Below are 15,961 nucleotides of genomic sequence, written 5' to 3'. Positions count from 1 at the left end.
TGAAATGCATCCTAGAATACTTGAGGAGGTATCTGAGCCTTCAGCTATCATCTGTGAAAAGTCCTGGAAGTCGGGAGAGCTTCCAAAAGACTGGAAAAGGGCAAATATATTGCTCATCTATCAAAAGGGAGATAAGAACAACACAGGAAACTGCAGACCAGTCAATTTAATTTCTATATCAGGAAAGATAATGGAGCAAGTAATTAGAGAATTAATCTGCAAACATTTGGAAGAAAATAAGGTGATGGGTAACAGCCAGAATAGAATTTGTAAAGGACAAATCATGCCAGATCAGTCTGATAGGTTTCTTTGGTAGGATAAAAATAAAAAAGCAGTCAAGTAGCACTTTAACAAAAAACTTATTTGGTGACCTCTCATGGGACAGACCCACTTCTTCAGACCATAGCCATACCAGAACAGACCCAATATTTAAGGCACAGAGAACCAAAAACAGTAATCAAGGTGGACAAATCAGAAAGCAATTATCAAGGTGAACAAATCAGAGAGTAGTGGGGCGGAAGGAGGGGTGGGGAGAGGTCAAGAATTAGGTAAAGCCAAATATGCGAACGAGCCCCTAAGAACATAAGAATGGCCATACTGGGTGAGACCAAAGGTCCATCCAGCCCAGTATCCCGTCTGCCGACAGTGGCCAATGCCAGGTGCCCCAGAGAAGGAGAACAGAAGACAATGATCAAGTGATTTATCTCCTGCCATCCATCTCCTGCCCTTGTACTGAAGGCTAGGGCACCATACTTTACCCCTGGCTAATCGCCATTTATGGACCTAACCTGCAAAAATTTATCGAGCTCTTTTTTAAACCCTAATAAAGTCCTGGCCTTCACAGCCTCCTCCGGCAAGGAGTTCCACAGGTTGACTGTGCGCTGTGTGAAGAAAAATTTCCTTTTATTAGTTTTGAACCTATTACCCATCAATTTCATTTGGTGTCCCCTAGTTCTTGTATTATGGAAAAAGGTAAATAATTTTTCTATATTCACTTTCTCCACACCATTCATGATTTTATATACCTCTATCATATCGCCCCTCAATCGCCTCTTTTTCAGACTGAAAAGTCCCAGTCTCTCTAGCCTCTCCCCATATGGGACCCGTTCCAAACCCCTAATCATCTTAGTTGCCCTTTTCTGAACCTTTTCTAATGCCAATATATCTTTTTTGAGGTGAGGAGACCAGCCGCCCCTATAGTGACCCAGAAAATTCCCATCCCGGTTCAAACCACATGTTAATGTGTCAAATTTGAATATAAAAGGGAGTTCAGCAGCCTCTCTTTCAAGAGTGTTGTGAAAATTCCTCTTCAGTAACACACAAACTTTTAAGTCATTAACAGAATGGCGCACTCCATTAAAATGCCAGCTAACAGGTTTATAGATCAGGAGTGTTTTTATGTCTGTTTTGTGCCCATTAACTCTTTGTCTAAGAGTTTGAAGTCTGTTCAATATGCAAAGCATCTGAGCATTGTTGGCACATGATGGCATATATGATGAGTTGAGGAACATGAGAATGTGCCCATAATTCTGTGAATAACCTTGTTAGGTCCAGAAAAGATATGTGGACAGAGATGGCAGCGGGCTTTGTTGCAAGGAAAAGTTCCAGGACTGGTATTCCTGGGGTACAGACTGTGGCTGTTTGGTGAGGATCCTCATAAGGTTGGGAGGTTGTTTGTAGGAGAGAACAGGCCTGTCCCCTAGGGCATTCTGGAGTGTGGCATCTGGATTAAGGATAGGCTGTAGGTCTTTAATAATTCATTGCAGTGGTTTGAGTCAGGGGCTGTAAGTGATGACCAGTTGTGTTCTGTTCTTGGCTTTTTTGGGCCTATCTTGGAGCAGCTCGTCTCTGGGTATTTGTCTGGCCCTGTCGATTTGTTTTATTTTATTTTTCCTGGTTGGTAATTCAGGTTTATGAATAATTGGTAAAGATCTTGTAGTTTTTGGTCTCTGTCAGTAGGATCAGAACAAATGCAGTTGTACCTAAGGGCTTGACTATGAACAATGGATCTAGTTATGTGTGCAGGGTGGAAGCTAGAAGGGTGTAGGTAAGTATAGCGATCATGGGTTTCCAGTACAGTGTGGTACCGATCAGGCCATCCTTCATTTGTACTGTAGTGTCCAGGAAATGTACCTCTTGCATGGAGTAATTGAGGCACAAGTTGATGGTGGGGTGCAGATTGTTAAAGTCGCTGTGGAATTCTTGTAGAGTCTCTGTACCATGGGTTCAAATCATAAAGATGTCATCGATGTATCTTAAGTAGAGGATGGGTAATAGGGGATGAGAGCTGAGGAATCGTTGTTCCAGGTCAGCCATAAATATGTTGTGGGGCCATGAGGGTGCCCATAACTGTTCCACTAATCCCTGATGTCACCACAGCCAATCTGGTGTCTGACCTCTGTAACTTTGTTCTCACCCACAATTATTTCCGATTTGGGGGCAACTTATACTTCCAGATTAGTGGAACTGCTATGAGCACCCGCATGGCCCCACAATATGCTAATATATTTATGGCTGACCTGGAACAACGATGCCTCAGCTCTCGTCCACCATTATCCCTCCTCTACTTAAGATACATTGATGACATATTTGATTTGGAACCGTGGTATAGAGACTCTAGAAGAATTTGCATACTTGGCTTTATCTAATTCTTGACTCTGTTCCCCCCACCTTCTGCCCCTCTACTCTCTGATTTGCTCACCTTGATAATTTTTTTTCTGATTTTTTTTTTTTCCCCCCCACCTTGATTACTGTTTTTGATTCTCTGTGCCTTAAATATTGAGTCTGTTCTGGTATGGCTATGGTCTGAAAAAGTGGGTCTGTCCCACGAAAGCTCACCAAATAAATTATTTTGTTAGTCTTTAAAGTGCAACTTGACTGCTCTTTTGTTTTGTTACTATGTAGACTAGCACAGCTTTCTCTTTTTGATAGAATAGCAAGCCTTGTGGATAAGGGAGAAGCAGTGGATGTGGTGTTCCGAGACTTTAGTAAGGCATTCGATATGGTCTCACCTGATCTAATCAATAAAGTAGGCAAAAACAAATTAGTTGGGGCTACTATAAGGTAGGTGTATAACTGGATGGAAAACCGTTCTCAGAGAGTGGTTATTAATGGTTCTCAGTCATGCTTGGAAGGGCACAACAAGTGGGGTTCTGCAGGGGTCTGTTTTGAGACCGGTTCTATTCAATACAGTAGGTTTGCAACATTCATGAGTGTTCAGTGTTGAGAACCCTCGCAAATGTCGAATTTTGCAAATATGGGGCTTCTGGGCAGCAGTGGGAGGAGGTGGAGACCAGCAGCCACCGGCGCTCTCGGCCCCAGGGCAGTGGCGGCCACTTACGAATAATTGAATTTGCGAATGTTGCACTCGAATGTCGCAACCTTGCTGTGTCTGCGTCAACAATTTAGATATTGGCATAGAGAGTACATTTACTGGCTACATCTGCACTAGCACAAAACTTTGAGATGGCCATGCAAATGGCCATTTTGAAGATTATTAATGAGGCGCTGAAATGCATGGGAAAAAGGGGATTTGGAAGTTGGCTGATAGGAATAAGGGGACTTTGAAGTTGGTGGGGTCCTTTAAGGGACCCCTGTTTGGACGAGCCACGCAGGAGCGAAACACGGCAATTTTGAAGAGCTGTGGGTTGCGGTATGCTAATGAGGTGCTGAATATGCATTTCAGCACCTCATTAGTAATCTTCAAAATGGCCATTTCAAAGTTTTGTGCTAGTGTAGATACGGCCATTCACTTTGCAGATGATACCAAGCTGGGAGGGGTTGCAACTGCTTTGGAGAATAGGGTCTTAATTCAAAATGATCTGGACAAACTAGAGAAATGCTCTGAGGTATACTGGATGAAGTTTAATAAGGACAAACATAAAATACTCCACTTAAGAAGGAACAGTCAGCTTCATACATATAAAATGGGAAACAACCGTCTAAGAAGGAGTAGTGCAGAAAGGGATCTAGGGGTCGTAGTGGATCATAAACCAAATGAGTTAGTAGTGTGGTGCTGTTGCAAAAAAAGCAAACGAGATTCTGGGATGCATTAACAGGAGCGTTGTAAGGAAGACACGAGAAGTCATTCTTCCGCTCCACTCAGCACTGATTTAGGCCTTAACTGGAGTACTGCATCCTGTTCTGGGCACCACATTTCAAGAAAGACTTGGAGAAGGTCCAGAGAAGAGCAACAAGAATGATTAAAGGTCTAGAAAACATGAGCTATGAGAGAAGACTGAAACACCTGGGCTTGTTTAGTGCAGAAGACTTAGAAGGGACACGATAGTGATTTTTCAAGTATCTAAAAGAGAAGGATTACAAGGAATAGGGAGAAATATTGTTCTCCTTAGCCTCTGAGGATAGGTCAAGGAGCAATGGGCTTTGATTGTAGCAAGAGAGGTTTAGACTGGATGTTAGGAAAAACTTCCTGTTAGAGTAGTTAAACCCTGGAATAAATTGCCTAGGGAGATGGTGGAATCTCCATCACTGGAGATATTTAAGAGCTGGTTAGATAGACATCTATGAGGGATGGTCTAGATGATGCTTGATCCTGCTGTGAGAGCAGGGGACTGGATTCAAAAACCTCTCAAAGTCCCTTCCAGTTCTAGTGTTCTGTGATTCTAAGGTTATTTCTTAGTACCTCCATGTGTGAATAAATACCCACCCAGGTCCCCTCATCTTCAGATTCTGCTTTGCAATAACCATTCACTTCAGCAGGATTAGATGGGATGCTTTTTATCTGTCAACATTCTTCCATAATTAGTGAGCGTTACAGAAAAATACAGAACTCTCCTCTGTCCCTGTGATTACAGTAGGGGGTGAAAGATCAACAGTTCAGTATTTTATCCTAGAATTCAGCAGCTGTTTTATATATTATGTAGATTTTTAAACCTGCATTTATTAGCAGTAGAATGTAAATGCTTGTTAGATTTCCCATTGACAAGACTCTTGTGGAAGAATATCAGTCAGGTATTAAATAACTTGATTTTTCATAGAGGAAATAAGAGAAGTAAAATGGGATGTCTCCAAATAGTCCTGTATTGTTTTGTATAAACAGTTAACCTAATTCCACAGTTTTAAACACATGTATTTACTGAAAGGCTTGTCTTCTGTAAATCTGTTAAATTTTCACAGGGAAATAGGAAACAACAACAGAGCCCTGTTACCTTGGTTGTTTGTACAGAAGCAGAAGTATAATAAAATCTGTTGCCCACTAGAGGGAGTGAAAGCATCACCATTACAGGTATCTCAAAATCTTACTTGTTGATATGTAGTGATAATATTTAAAAATTCCCTGAAAGTAAACTAACTTCGTCTGAGGGATGGGGCACTGTCTGACGTAGTAGAAATAAACAGCTGCAGCTTGGTAGGTGTGTAGAAATTAGGACTCTCTAATTCAAGTTTCTTTCAGTAATATCATTACTAGACTGAAATTTGGTATTCTGGGTCTTAGGGCATCAATAAAGAAATGAATTAATTCATTAAACTTTAGTGCTACAAATGGAAACTTGAGTAATTGCTACAAATGTTTCAGGACAGGAACATTTTAATATACAAGGTATTATGTACATAGTGTAGGTAATTTTTTTTTCTTATTTTAAAATTTTAGACTGAATACCGCAACAAGTGTGAATTTTTGATTGGGATGGGTTTAAATCAAGAAGATAAAACAGTTGGTTGTCGCCTTGGCAAGTACAAGGGTGGAAGCTGTGCTGTAGTGGAACCATTTGATACTATTCACATTCCTGCTGTTGCCAAAAAAGTGGTGAAGGCTTTTCAAGACTACATAAGGTGAGAACTAAATTAGTCTGAATGGCTTACTCTGAAAGGTTTTTGCTATCTTAATATCTTGAAAGATGTCAAAATGAAACATTCTGAAGAGTTGAATGCTATTTTGAGAACTGAAGCTTAAGTAAACTAATCCATTTTTGTAGCAACTCTTATACTTTGTTTTTACACATGGCTTATCATGTATTTTGTTTTATTAAGCTTTTTCACTGTTTCGCTCCATACAATACAGAGAGGAAGACTGTTACTGCCTTAAGTTATTTAGCATATAAGATGGACAAGGCAGTATTAAATAAAAATATTAAATGTCCCAATATCAGATTAGGGCAAGTATTTTCTTCTAAAGGTTTCTCATGTTCTCTCTTTAAGTGGTTGGTTGTTTACTGTTGACTGGAATTTAGAGAGAAAGGTGTTTTAAAGAGGAGTTTGACAGCAGGTGATGGTTTGGTATACTTGAAAATGGGGAAAAGTCTCAGAGAGCAACCTGAAAATGGGGGCCTTTTCCACATGTAAGGTCAGTCTGAAGATAAGGCACAAAGGAATATTTAGGAAAAGGGGAGAGAACGATTCTGAAGAACTATATTTTTGAATAAATGGGAGTTAGGTGGAAATCATGAAAACCAATGGGGAGAAAGAGGTTGAATTTATTAGGGGAGAGATGATCAAGGATGCTGTCTGAATTTTAGCTTAGGTTATTGCAATTGGATGTACAGAAGCTTTAAGGGAATGAATTCTAAAGGGTTATAAAAGGAACACTCCCCTCCATCTGTGGGCAGGTTAATAACAGAGAGAAATGGCTGCAGCCCAGGCAGAGCAGAGAGCCACAGGGAGACCTGAAGAAGCCACCCAGAGAAACCAGTTTCTCTACCTGAAGGCATCAGGGAAGGTTACCAAGCAGAAAGGGCCCTTTCAGGCACAGAATTAGGAAGCACCTAGAGATTTAAATGAAATTCTTGATAGTTCCCAAAGTCCCAAGGCTGTGACACAGAGGAGAGAGCAAGTCTGAATCCTCTACCACCGTCATACAGGTGGGCATAGGACTGTTGAGAACTGACCTGAGTGGTACCAGGAACACAAATAGTGGTCTTTGGCTTAATGTTCCTGCTTTAGGTAACTTTCTTTCTTCAACAGGACAGAAATAAGGGAAGAAATCCATAAAGGAGGTAGGACTGGGAAAGGGATTAGGAGAAACCCTGAGACAAAGGGCCAGACGCTGGCACCATTGAGCCTTAAAGGTCTGTTAAAGGGGTTGAAAGAGCTTTTGGGTGGAGTCAGACTCGTTTCAGTCCTGACAGAGGAGAGAGACAGGTAACCTGACCAGAGTTACAGGTGAAGATTAATAGATAGGTTCAGTCCCTGAAGAAACTATAAGTGAAACTGAGGCAGGTATAACCCCAGTTGTGTGACAGACCACCGTGAATGTTACATGCCAGAGATCCCTGAGCTATATTTCGGAAATGTCAATAAGGGTCAAAACTTAATTCTTTTGAATAAAAGTTTATTTTCTTCTGTCTGTGTGGTGGATTTGTTTTACCTATCTGAATGGTTAAACATCATGCAGAAGTTGCTCTTCTATTCAGTAACCAAGTTTTTGAAAATTGCAGGTCAACGTCTTACTCTGTGTACAGCCCGGAAACATATGAAGGTCACTGGAAACAGCTCACAGTCCGCACCAGCAAAAATGATCACATCATGGCAATTGTTTATTTTAATCCTCAGGTAGTGCAGCTTTTTATAATGAAAAGACCCTCAATGTAATGGACACTTGTTTAATGAATTAGCTACTTTTTAAGCAAAGTTCTCTTACTGTAGTACTGTATTACTTGTATTTAATCTGATAATTATTGGTAGGCTATGGTTTGTTGTTCATGACTACTCTTCCTCTTAATTTTATAGTTTTTCAGAGAAACTGATGTTACAAAACCTATACTTTTTTTTTTCCCCCCACAAAAGAAGTTATATCGGAAGACTTTTTCTTCTTCATAGTCACATGTCTGGAAAATGTTTTGTGTGGAATCCTTGTGTGGGGCCAGGGTCTAAGATTTGTCATATTAAAAACTAGACACAGCATGTATTACAGGCAGCAACTCCCCCACCCCACCCCTTTAAGATGCTTATAACTTTACCATGCTTAAATAGTTTGGGCTGAAGTTTTCTATGACATGTGTCTTCCTCAGACTGATATTTAAGTCTCAGCTAACATGATTCAGCAACTTCCAAGAACTAAGCTTTGGGAAATTGTTGCCCATGCTTTTTTTTTTTTTTTCCTTAAGAAGTAGTCATTTCATTGACATGCTTCAGAGCTGACTTTCTCTGGAGCAAAGATTTGAAATTTGGCAGGATATTCATCTTAATATCACACAGATGACAAAAGACATAACTGATAATTTGTTCATGTCCAGATTTCAAGCCTCTGAAAAATGAGTTCACATATGCTCCCCCAGCTCCCACCTGTCACTTGAACTTAACATGTGCATCTCCATGGAGCTGTTGGGCATTTTCTATCTCAGGTCAAGCAGGGCTTCTGTAATTGCACATTTTGGCTGTGTAGGGGCCACTGTGGTACAGGTTATGAAAAGAGTAGTCTCAATACCCTCTGCCACTGGTGTCCAAGCAGCGCGGAGGAGGAAGAGCTCAACTCAGATACATAGATGACAAAAAGGTGGACCAAGGAGTGGAGTTAAGAGCAGGAGGCACAGAGTGAGGGTTTGGGGAATGGGCAGGAGTAGAAAGAGCACTAAGACGGAGAGCGCTAGGAGAGTGGAGCAGGAGGAGATGAGACTTTTAATAAGAGTCCACTCCCCTACAGAATCTGGGAGAATGTACAGAGGAAGACCTTGGGCCTTTTACATAGGCCAGGGATGTCCAATACCTTCATCACATGCGGTGAATAAGACAGGGTATTGTGGCAAATATGGCTCTTGAGCCACATGCAGCTCTTGGAGCCTTTAAATGCCTCTCCTGAGAGCTGCACACGGGGAATGCTGTCTACCCACTCCACGTATGTGTCTCACCGCTTGGTGGGAAAAGTGTGTGGCAGCAGCTATGGTGAGTCACTGGTATTGAATTAGAATGGTGGGACTGGGGGTGCCTGGTTCTGGGGGGGAGGGCATTCAGTTACAGGAGAGGCTGGGGTGCCTGTTTGTGTGGGGAGAGGGAGGGCATTTATTTAGAGCAGGGAGGAGGATGTGGCTAATATAGAAAGACAACAATTACAAGTGTGGCGATCTTTGAATTCCTTTTGGACACCATTGACATAAAGGAGGTAGGCGAGAACAAGGGGGGCACACTGGCTAATGCCACCGATAGCCACCTGACTCCTACAAAACTCAAACAATGTCAGTTTAAATGTCTCCTACAATAGATTACAATAATTAGAATCCTTGTTTGATATCTTTTGTTCCCAGACAACATTTCCATCTGTAAGATATATGCTTCAGTACACCAGCAAATGAATAAAATTCAACAGAACAAATATTAAATCAAGTGTTGCAGAATAAACAAGTACACAATCACATTTTCCTTTACATTTGAATTTCTAGAAATTAAGTAAAGGAGAGCTTGATGACTTAAGAACTTCACTGGCAAAGCACTTTACAGAAGGAAGTGGAAAGGAGAGTGGGGTAACCTCTCTGTACTTTGTAGAGGAAGGGCAGAGGTAAGCTTTGGACTTGTGGAAAACTTAAGTGGCGTGTCTGCTTTAACTACTAGCCTGGATGACAAGGAACAGAGTAGCATTATTATTATTTATATAGTTCAAGAGACTAACATTTTATGGTCTCTTGCATCATAACTGCTGATTCTCTACTTACAGGTTAGGTGCCCTTTGCTTTTAGGATAAAGGCAGTTAGAGCTTCGTGTTGAGGATAAACATGGCTAGTAAGGAACTGCCACAGGAGGCAGATAGCTTTTGTTGTGGAAAACCCAGGAAGAAATTTTCTGGACATTTTTTTTTTCCTTCCTACTCTCCCCACCTCCCTGCTTTCTTGCCACTTTTCTGTCTGGCTTTGCTCTCTTCGCCGAGCAATCTTTTTATTTTGCCTGAGGACCCACTTTGCTTTCTTGCTGTCTCCTATGCAATGTCAGATAAACTCTGTGAGAACAGAAATATGACAGTAAGACACAACTTTTGGTCTCAAGATATTTTGTTTCCCTTTAATTTGTAGGTTTTTATGTACAATATTGCAGTTTAAGGCTAAAAAAGTAACTTTGTAGATCCTGAAGTAAAAAAAAATTACATACAATTCTAATTTAGTCATTGCATTGATAGGCCTAATTTTGTTACAGTGAAGCACAGTAATTGTGTAATATTGTAAAATCAGCTATGTCCAATTAAATTTATTCTTCAGTAACTGCTTATGTGGTAAGGCTGTTCTCACTAGTAAGAGCAGAAAATCAGTATATGCAAGATTAGAAACCAACATACAACAGTTTTAAAAAGTATGTCTTTCTCTGTGGATGTAGGGTTATTTACAGTTCTGTTCACATAATTTTAGTGCCCCTCTTCTCCCACACCCCAGAATGTGTCTATACTATAAGTGGCCATGGTTAAAACCTGCTGTAATATGTTTGGTGGCTTTTTTTCTTTCAGAAAGTCACCCAATCGTGAAGACTTGCCCTTACAACATTTGGCTGGTGATAAGTACATATATGAAGAGCTTCTCGGTTTAAAGTTTAGAATTTCCCCCCATGCATTTTTCCAAGTAATGTTGGTATTGAGTTGTGCTAAATTAAATTGTATTAAAGCTAAAGTAATAAGATGAACTACTTAAATTTCTGTAAGATTTTTAAACATTCTTAACAAAATGTTGACTAAGAAGGGTAAGATGGCTATTACCGCAGAAAATGCTATTTAGACAGATGATGCAGAAATATACTGAGTGATCTAATATCTAATTACGCACATCTGACATAACTGAAAAAATATTTTAGTGGATGAATACCAGTTTTTGCTCTATTAGATACTTAGTTTCAGCATTTTAGCTGAATAAGTGAATGTTTAATAGGATTTTTTTTTAACTACTTTGGTATAAGACACATTCTTTATTAGCAGGCAACCTGTAAATAGATCAGAAGAGAATGTTATTCACCCTGTGCCATAATTGAGGTTCTTCCAGATGGATGTTTCTGGTGTGCTCCACTTTAGGTGAATCTGCATCCCTGCACCCGTGAGTGGATAATTTCAGTAGCAGGGTCCATTTAAGGCACCCATGTTGTCACTGTCACTATCTCTGGCAGTTAACTAATACTGCGTGACCAAACCCTTCTCAGTTCATTCTCTACTGCTGTTGGCTTAAGATAGGGCAATTGGCAGTGCCTCCCACCTTGTCTTTATCTTAAAAAGTAGATTTAGCTTTAGTAGTTTGAGTCCATTAAGACAATTTAGCTACCTTTCATGTCTCTCCTTTTTTTTTTTTTTTAATTCTTCGGTATCCCCGGGGGGGCGGGGCGGGAGAGTGTGTGTGTGTGTGTGTGTGTGTGTGTGTGTGTGTAAATTCCCTCAATTGTAAGAGTTTCCTTCTAAAAAGGTGGCAAAAAAACTGTGTTAGCCAAAGATCATATCGGGGTAGGCTCGGAGAGAGGTAGCAGAGAGGAAACTTACTGTCCCTTCGTTGGTAGTGCTGGAGCTGCACAAACATGCAGCTCAGCAGCCGGGCTATCTATGGTACCAACTTATGCCCCAGAAGTGGTTAGGGTGCATCTGTATCCATAACCAGTGCCATCTTATTGACAATGCCAACAAGGTGCTCTGTACTAGTTCTCTTGTTACTGCAAGTTTCTCCAGCACAAAGACCTGCTAGTGTCTTTAGCACTGGCATCTCCCCAGGACAGAACCAATGTTACTTTAGCACGCTCGTTATCATGCCAACTTGCACCACCACCCAAATCAGCTCCTTCTTTCTCTAGTGATGAGGAATGAGGAGATTCACTCATGATACCACTTTTCGCCCATCCAGTCTGGATCCACCAGAACAACCTGGACATTGCCCCACAACTGAAACCCATGGGGGGCATGGACATCCAAGCATTTCAGCACCATTCACACCATAGTGGTGCTACTGTGATCCATAATTGTGCTGACAACTCTATTCTAAGCTTTCTAGTATGCAGAGGGGGAGAGAGACATTTTTCATCACCCTCAATATCTGGACCCTCTGATCCAATGAAGAGGTAATTGAAGGAGCAGACTTCAGATCAGCAGGTCACCCCAGCTACCATTTAATTTATGTTTCTTTTTAGACAAAGCATTCTTGTTCCCATCACTCCCTGATGATTCTGAACAATTCCAAGAATTGTTTGAGTATTGAGGACTCATTAGAAATACCACTGGGAAAAGTTGCAGAGTCTCAAGACAAACTATTGGACATAATTTAAATGTCAACTTTATTCAAGATTGCTCTCTCTGTAAACAGGGTGCACGTGAACTCAGCCAAGACCATTTGACAGACCCCAGCAACAATTTCACCCTCTTGTGAAAACTGACAAAAATATTACATGGCTTCCTAAGGAATGGAATTTAAGTTTTCATATCCTAGACCAAGCTCTCTGATGGCAGAGGTACATTCTGATTGGTGAATTAATGGGGAAGACAATATCAATCTAGGGGTACTCTGTATTATAGGAACTGGAAGTGGCTAGATTTCTTTGGCCGTAAGGCCTATTCAGCAGTGAATTCAGGATTTCCAGGTACAGGGCACAGAGAGCCAAACATAGGTACTCAAAGTATTCAAAATGTCCAGATGAATTAATCTCCCTTAGGGTGAGAAAGAGCAATTGAAAGCACTCATCTTGCAGAGCCAACTTCTTGTTTGAATAGTCTTAAAAGCCTCACTAGGCTCAGTAGACACAGCGGTACAATCCATCACTGCATCCATAGTCTGCACCAACCTTCCTGGATCCACCTTTCTAGGCTTACCAATGAGGTACAGTCCACTGCAGAGGATCAACCATTGAGAAACTACAGCTGTTTACAGCTAAGATCAATGAGTTGCTTCACATCCTAAGAGATTCTAGGGTGACTTTTTGGTTTTTAGACATCTATCCACCTACACAGAGAAAGAAGGGAATATTATGCTCAGCAGTGAACAAGATTTGTGCCATATGTACAACCAGAGATGCAATATGACTCTCAAAAACTTAGACAGAGGGCTACACGACAAACCACTACCATCTCAATCATCTCAATAACTCTGCTCGAAACAGCATTTTGAGGGTTTGGTTGGAGACCTCAGATTCCTCCCCCGTTTTCAAGTGCTGGAACCATCCATTCCTTCTGCAGATCATCTGACCCCATTACATCTCGTGTGGCAGACCATGTTGTCAGACAGAGGGGTATTAGAATGCCAGTGAGACTGGCTAATCAATCTAATTCACCTCTATCCCACCACACAAATTTGCCAGTCTCATCACTACAACACAATCCAGCCCGTAGACCTTGCTCAGGCCCTGCATCTGACTATTGGGCATCAGCCCATATGTTCACAAAGCACTGTGCGGTAGAGCAGGACTCAGCATTAGATGCTGTGCTGGGACTTACTGTTTTTTCATCCTTTACAAATTCAACTCCTAAGCCTTTTCCTCCCAAGGAGAGGCACAGTTCTACAGTCATCTAAAGTGGAGCATGCACAGGGACACTCAGAGAATAAGAGGAGGTTTCTCAAGATGGATGTTTCTGTGGGTGCTCCATTGTCTACCAGCCTCATCTTTGTGGTAGAGAAGGACTGAGGGTGTGTGGGGAGATGAGAGGGAGAGAGAAGGAAGCTGGACACAAGGTGCTATGTATCCACTACAGAAGGTGAAACAGGAACAGTGCATGTACAGCCCAAAGGCGCAAACTTCTACTGGACTTCTCCAGTTACAGGTGCAGGGATGTAGATGTGCCAAAAATGGAACACCCTTAGGGCACTTCTTGATGAAGTTGTAGAGTTGCCAGTTGAGGATATATACTACAAATGATGTACTTCAAATAATTTTCTTCTAGCAAACACTTTAATAATCTGCTTCTCTTAAACATAGATGTGGTAGTGTTAGTTTAGCAAAAAAGTTGGAGGAGAAGGGAAATAAAGGGAGTGCTAGAAATAGGGGAAGGAGGATTATTTTTCACTTTTGGTTTGCATAACTTCCTTTTTGTAATTGGAAATTACACATGTTCTTTAAGGAGATCATATAGCTACATTTTTATTCCTCACTTGAGATCTTAAGTTCTTACCTTCTTAACATAGACCATTTTCTTTACTGGTCTGGACTTCTTTCCTGACTCTCCAGTCCTGATTCCATACCTTTCCATAACTATACTTGGTTACAGGAAAAGTAACACTAAAGCAGACAGCATTAGTGAGACAAAATGTGAAAAGGGAATTTGCTTTGTGATGTATATAGTTGCATGGATATATCCTCCTATTTCTGGGTGTGGAGGTTTTGTTTTGTTTCCTTCCTTTCCCTGAATAGGAATTGATCTTTTAACAAAGATCAGTCCCTTATTGCCTGTAGTTTGGCCCTCTTCTCCGGTGTTTGCTATCCCCTCTAATTTTGGTGTCCAACAAATAAGAGTTCTTGATCCTACTGCCTTAATCATATACTATATTACATGTTCCTTTGGTGTGAATTCAAACATCTAAATCTCTGGAAGCCTGATCTAGTCTTCCTAGTCTGTTGGGCCAGTCATATCTTGCTGTTGCTAGAGAAAAACTTTGATTTGCTATCTCACGCTGTCAGTATAATTCTGATGTGAATTTACATGAAAGTTGGTTTATTTTAGTAAGTGCTTGAGAGATAAGAAAGGAAGAAGCATGTTTTCATATATAAGGAATTGGATATTGTTTAAGTACTGTATTTGATTAACTAGTAACAGGGATACATTTGTTTTTCATAGGTAAATACAGAGGCTACAGAGGTTCTATATAAATCTATTAGAGACTGGGCCCAGCTGAACCAAGATAGCACTGTACTAGATATCTGCTGTGGAACAGGAACAATTGGAATTTCAATGGCAAAGGTGAGCCATTTGCCTTAAATGTATTATTCAGTAAAAAAATACAGCGAGTTATAAAACGAACTTGAAAGTTAAGTTGGAGGTCTGTTAGAGCAGTGGTGTCCAAAACAAATTCACCTGATCGCCGCTGCCCCCAGCCCCCAAGCCAGGTACAATTATTGTGCGTGTGCACACGCATCAGCCAGGCACAACCCTTCCCCTTTCTTCTCCCTGAGAGGTTACTCGCTGGAGTCACCCTGGAGCTGAGCCAGGCCACCGGGTGCCACAGCTGGAGATGTGCCGGGTGCTGTTGTGGCCGCTGTTGTGCGCTTGTCCCACCAATTGGTGGGGCGTATGAGCAGAGCGGGCTGAGTGCGGCAATCCATTTGCCACATCTCGCTGTGAATGGGAAGTGTATTGGACACTGCTGTCGTAGAGTGCATGTAACTGAGGAAAATGCTTAAATCAAGTAGGGCCAGTGCTTTGGGAAGTTGACTTAATTCTGGACATACGTCCAGGCTGTATCCATAAATGTTTCCCGAATAGATGGTCTAGTTATATATCCTTTATGGTCTACTTCAGTGACGATTCAAATATGCCTAGAAACAATACAGCTAAAATTGACTGAGCTGGGTTCTGTTGCATTTTGTGCAGGAATATAATTTAGTAAGTCCTAGTCAGTTGCAGCTGTGGAAAACCATTGATGGCTACAACATAATTGAGCCTAATTTGGTTGTCATAATTTATTATTGGAATAATTATGCACACAAGGGAAAGAATTCATTTTCACTCTAAGCAGAGTTTTTAGGGCTGTCAGTGAGGGAGATAAAAAAATATATATAAGACTAAACCTGGGCCCCTTCCTAGATGTGGGGATGGGAAGGCCAAAGCAAGTCTTTTCACCTATCTAGATTGAACCGTCTGAGGGCTTGCTTAGAGGAACAGAAAGTTGGTGTAAATATACAGCATGCTAGCAGGTCAGACCCTGTCTGGGTAGACCCTACTACTGTGCATTAAAAGTTTGTTAGTGCATATTGATGTTTTCTGCTCTGAAATGGGTCAGACATTACATAAAGTGTTTAGTGCACAAGAGTAGATTATAACTAAGCTTGCTATGTATGATGTGGTCATCAAGACAAGCTCTGAAGGTACCCTGCTAGTTTACTCATGCCATGCTTTTTATTTTAACTGCTTTAAGGG

At 41.1% G+C, this 15,961-nt stretch overlaps 1 protein-coding gene across 2 annotated transcripts in view; it reads left to right on the top strand.

Moving 5' to 3' along the window:
- Window positions 1-15,961, top strand: part of TRMT2A (tRNA methyltransferase 2A) — a 38,722-nt gene that overhangs the window by 3,229 nt on the left and 19,532 nt on the right. For both annotated transcript variants that reach the window (XM_075012406.1, XM_075012407.1), the window contains exons 3-8: window positions 5,137-5,245; window positions 5,612-5,793; window positions 7,395-7,509; window positions 9,333-9,448; window positions 10,382-10,493; window positions 14,663-14,785. In XM_075012406.1, coding sequence (XP_074868507.1) covers window positions 5,137-5,245; window positions 5,612-5,793; window positions 7,395-7,509; window positions 9,333-9,448; window positions 10,382-10,493; window positions 14,663-14,785 — 757 coding nt within the window. The remainder of the gene's footprint in view (window positions 1-5,136; window positions 5,246-5,611; window positions 5,794-7,394; window positions 7,510-9,332; window positions 9,449-10,381; window positions 10,494-14,662; window positions 14,786-15,961) is intronic.

This window comes from Carettochelys insculpta, chromosome 18 (genome assembly GCF_033958435.1).
Source record: "Carettochelys insculpta isolate YL-2023 chromosome 18, ASM3395843v1, whole genome shotgun sequence".
In the NCBI taxonomy this organism is placed as follows: Eukaryota; Metazoa; Chordata; order Testudines; family Carettochelyidae; genus Carettochelys; species Carettochelys insculpta.
This window is presented reverse-complemented; position numbering and strand designations above follow the sequence as displayed.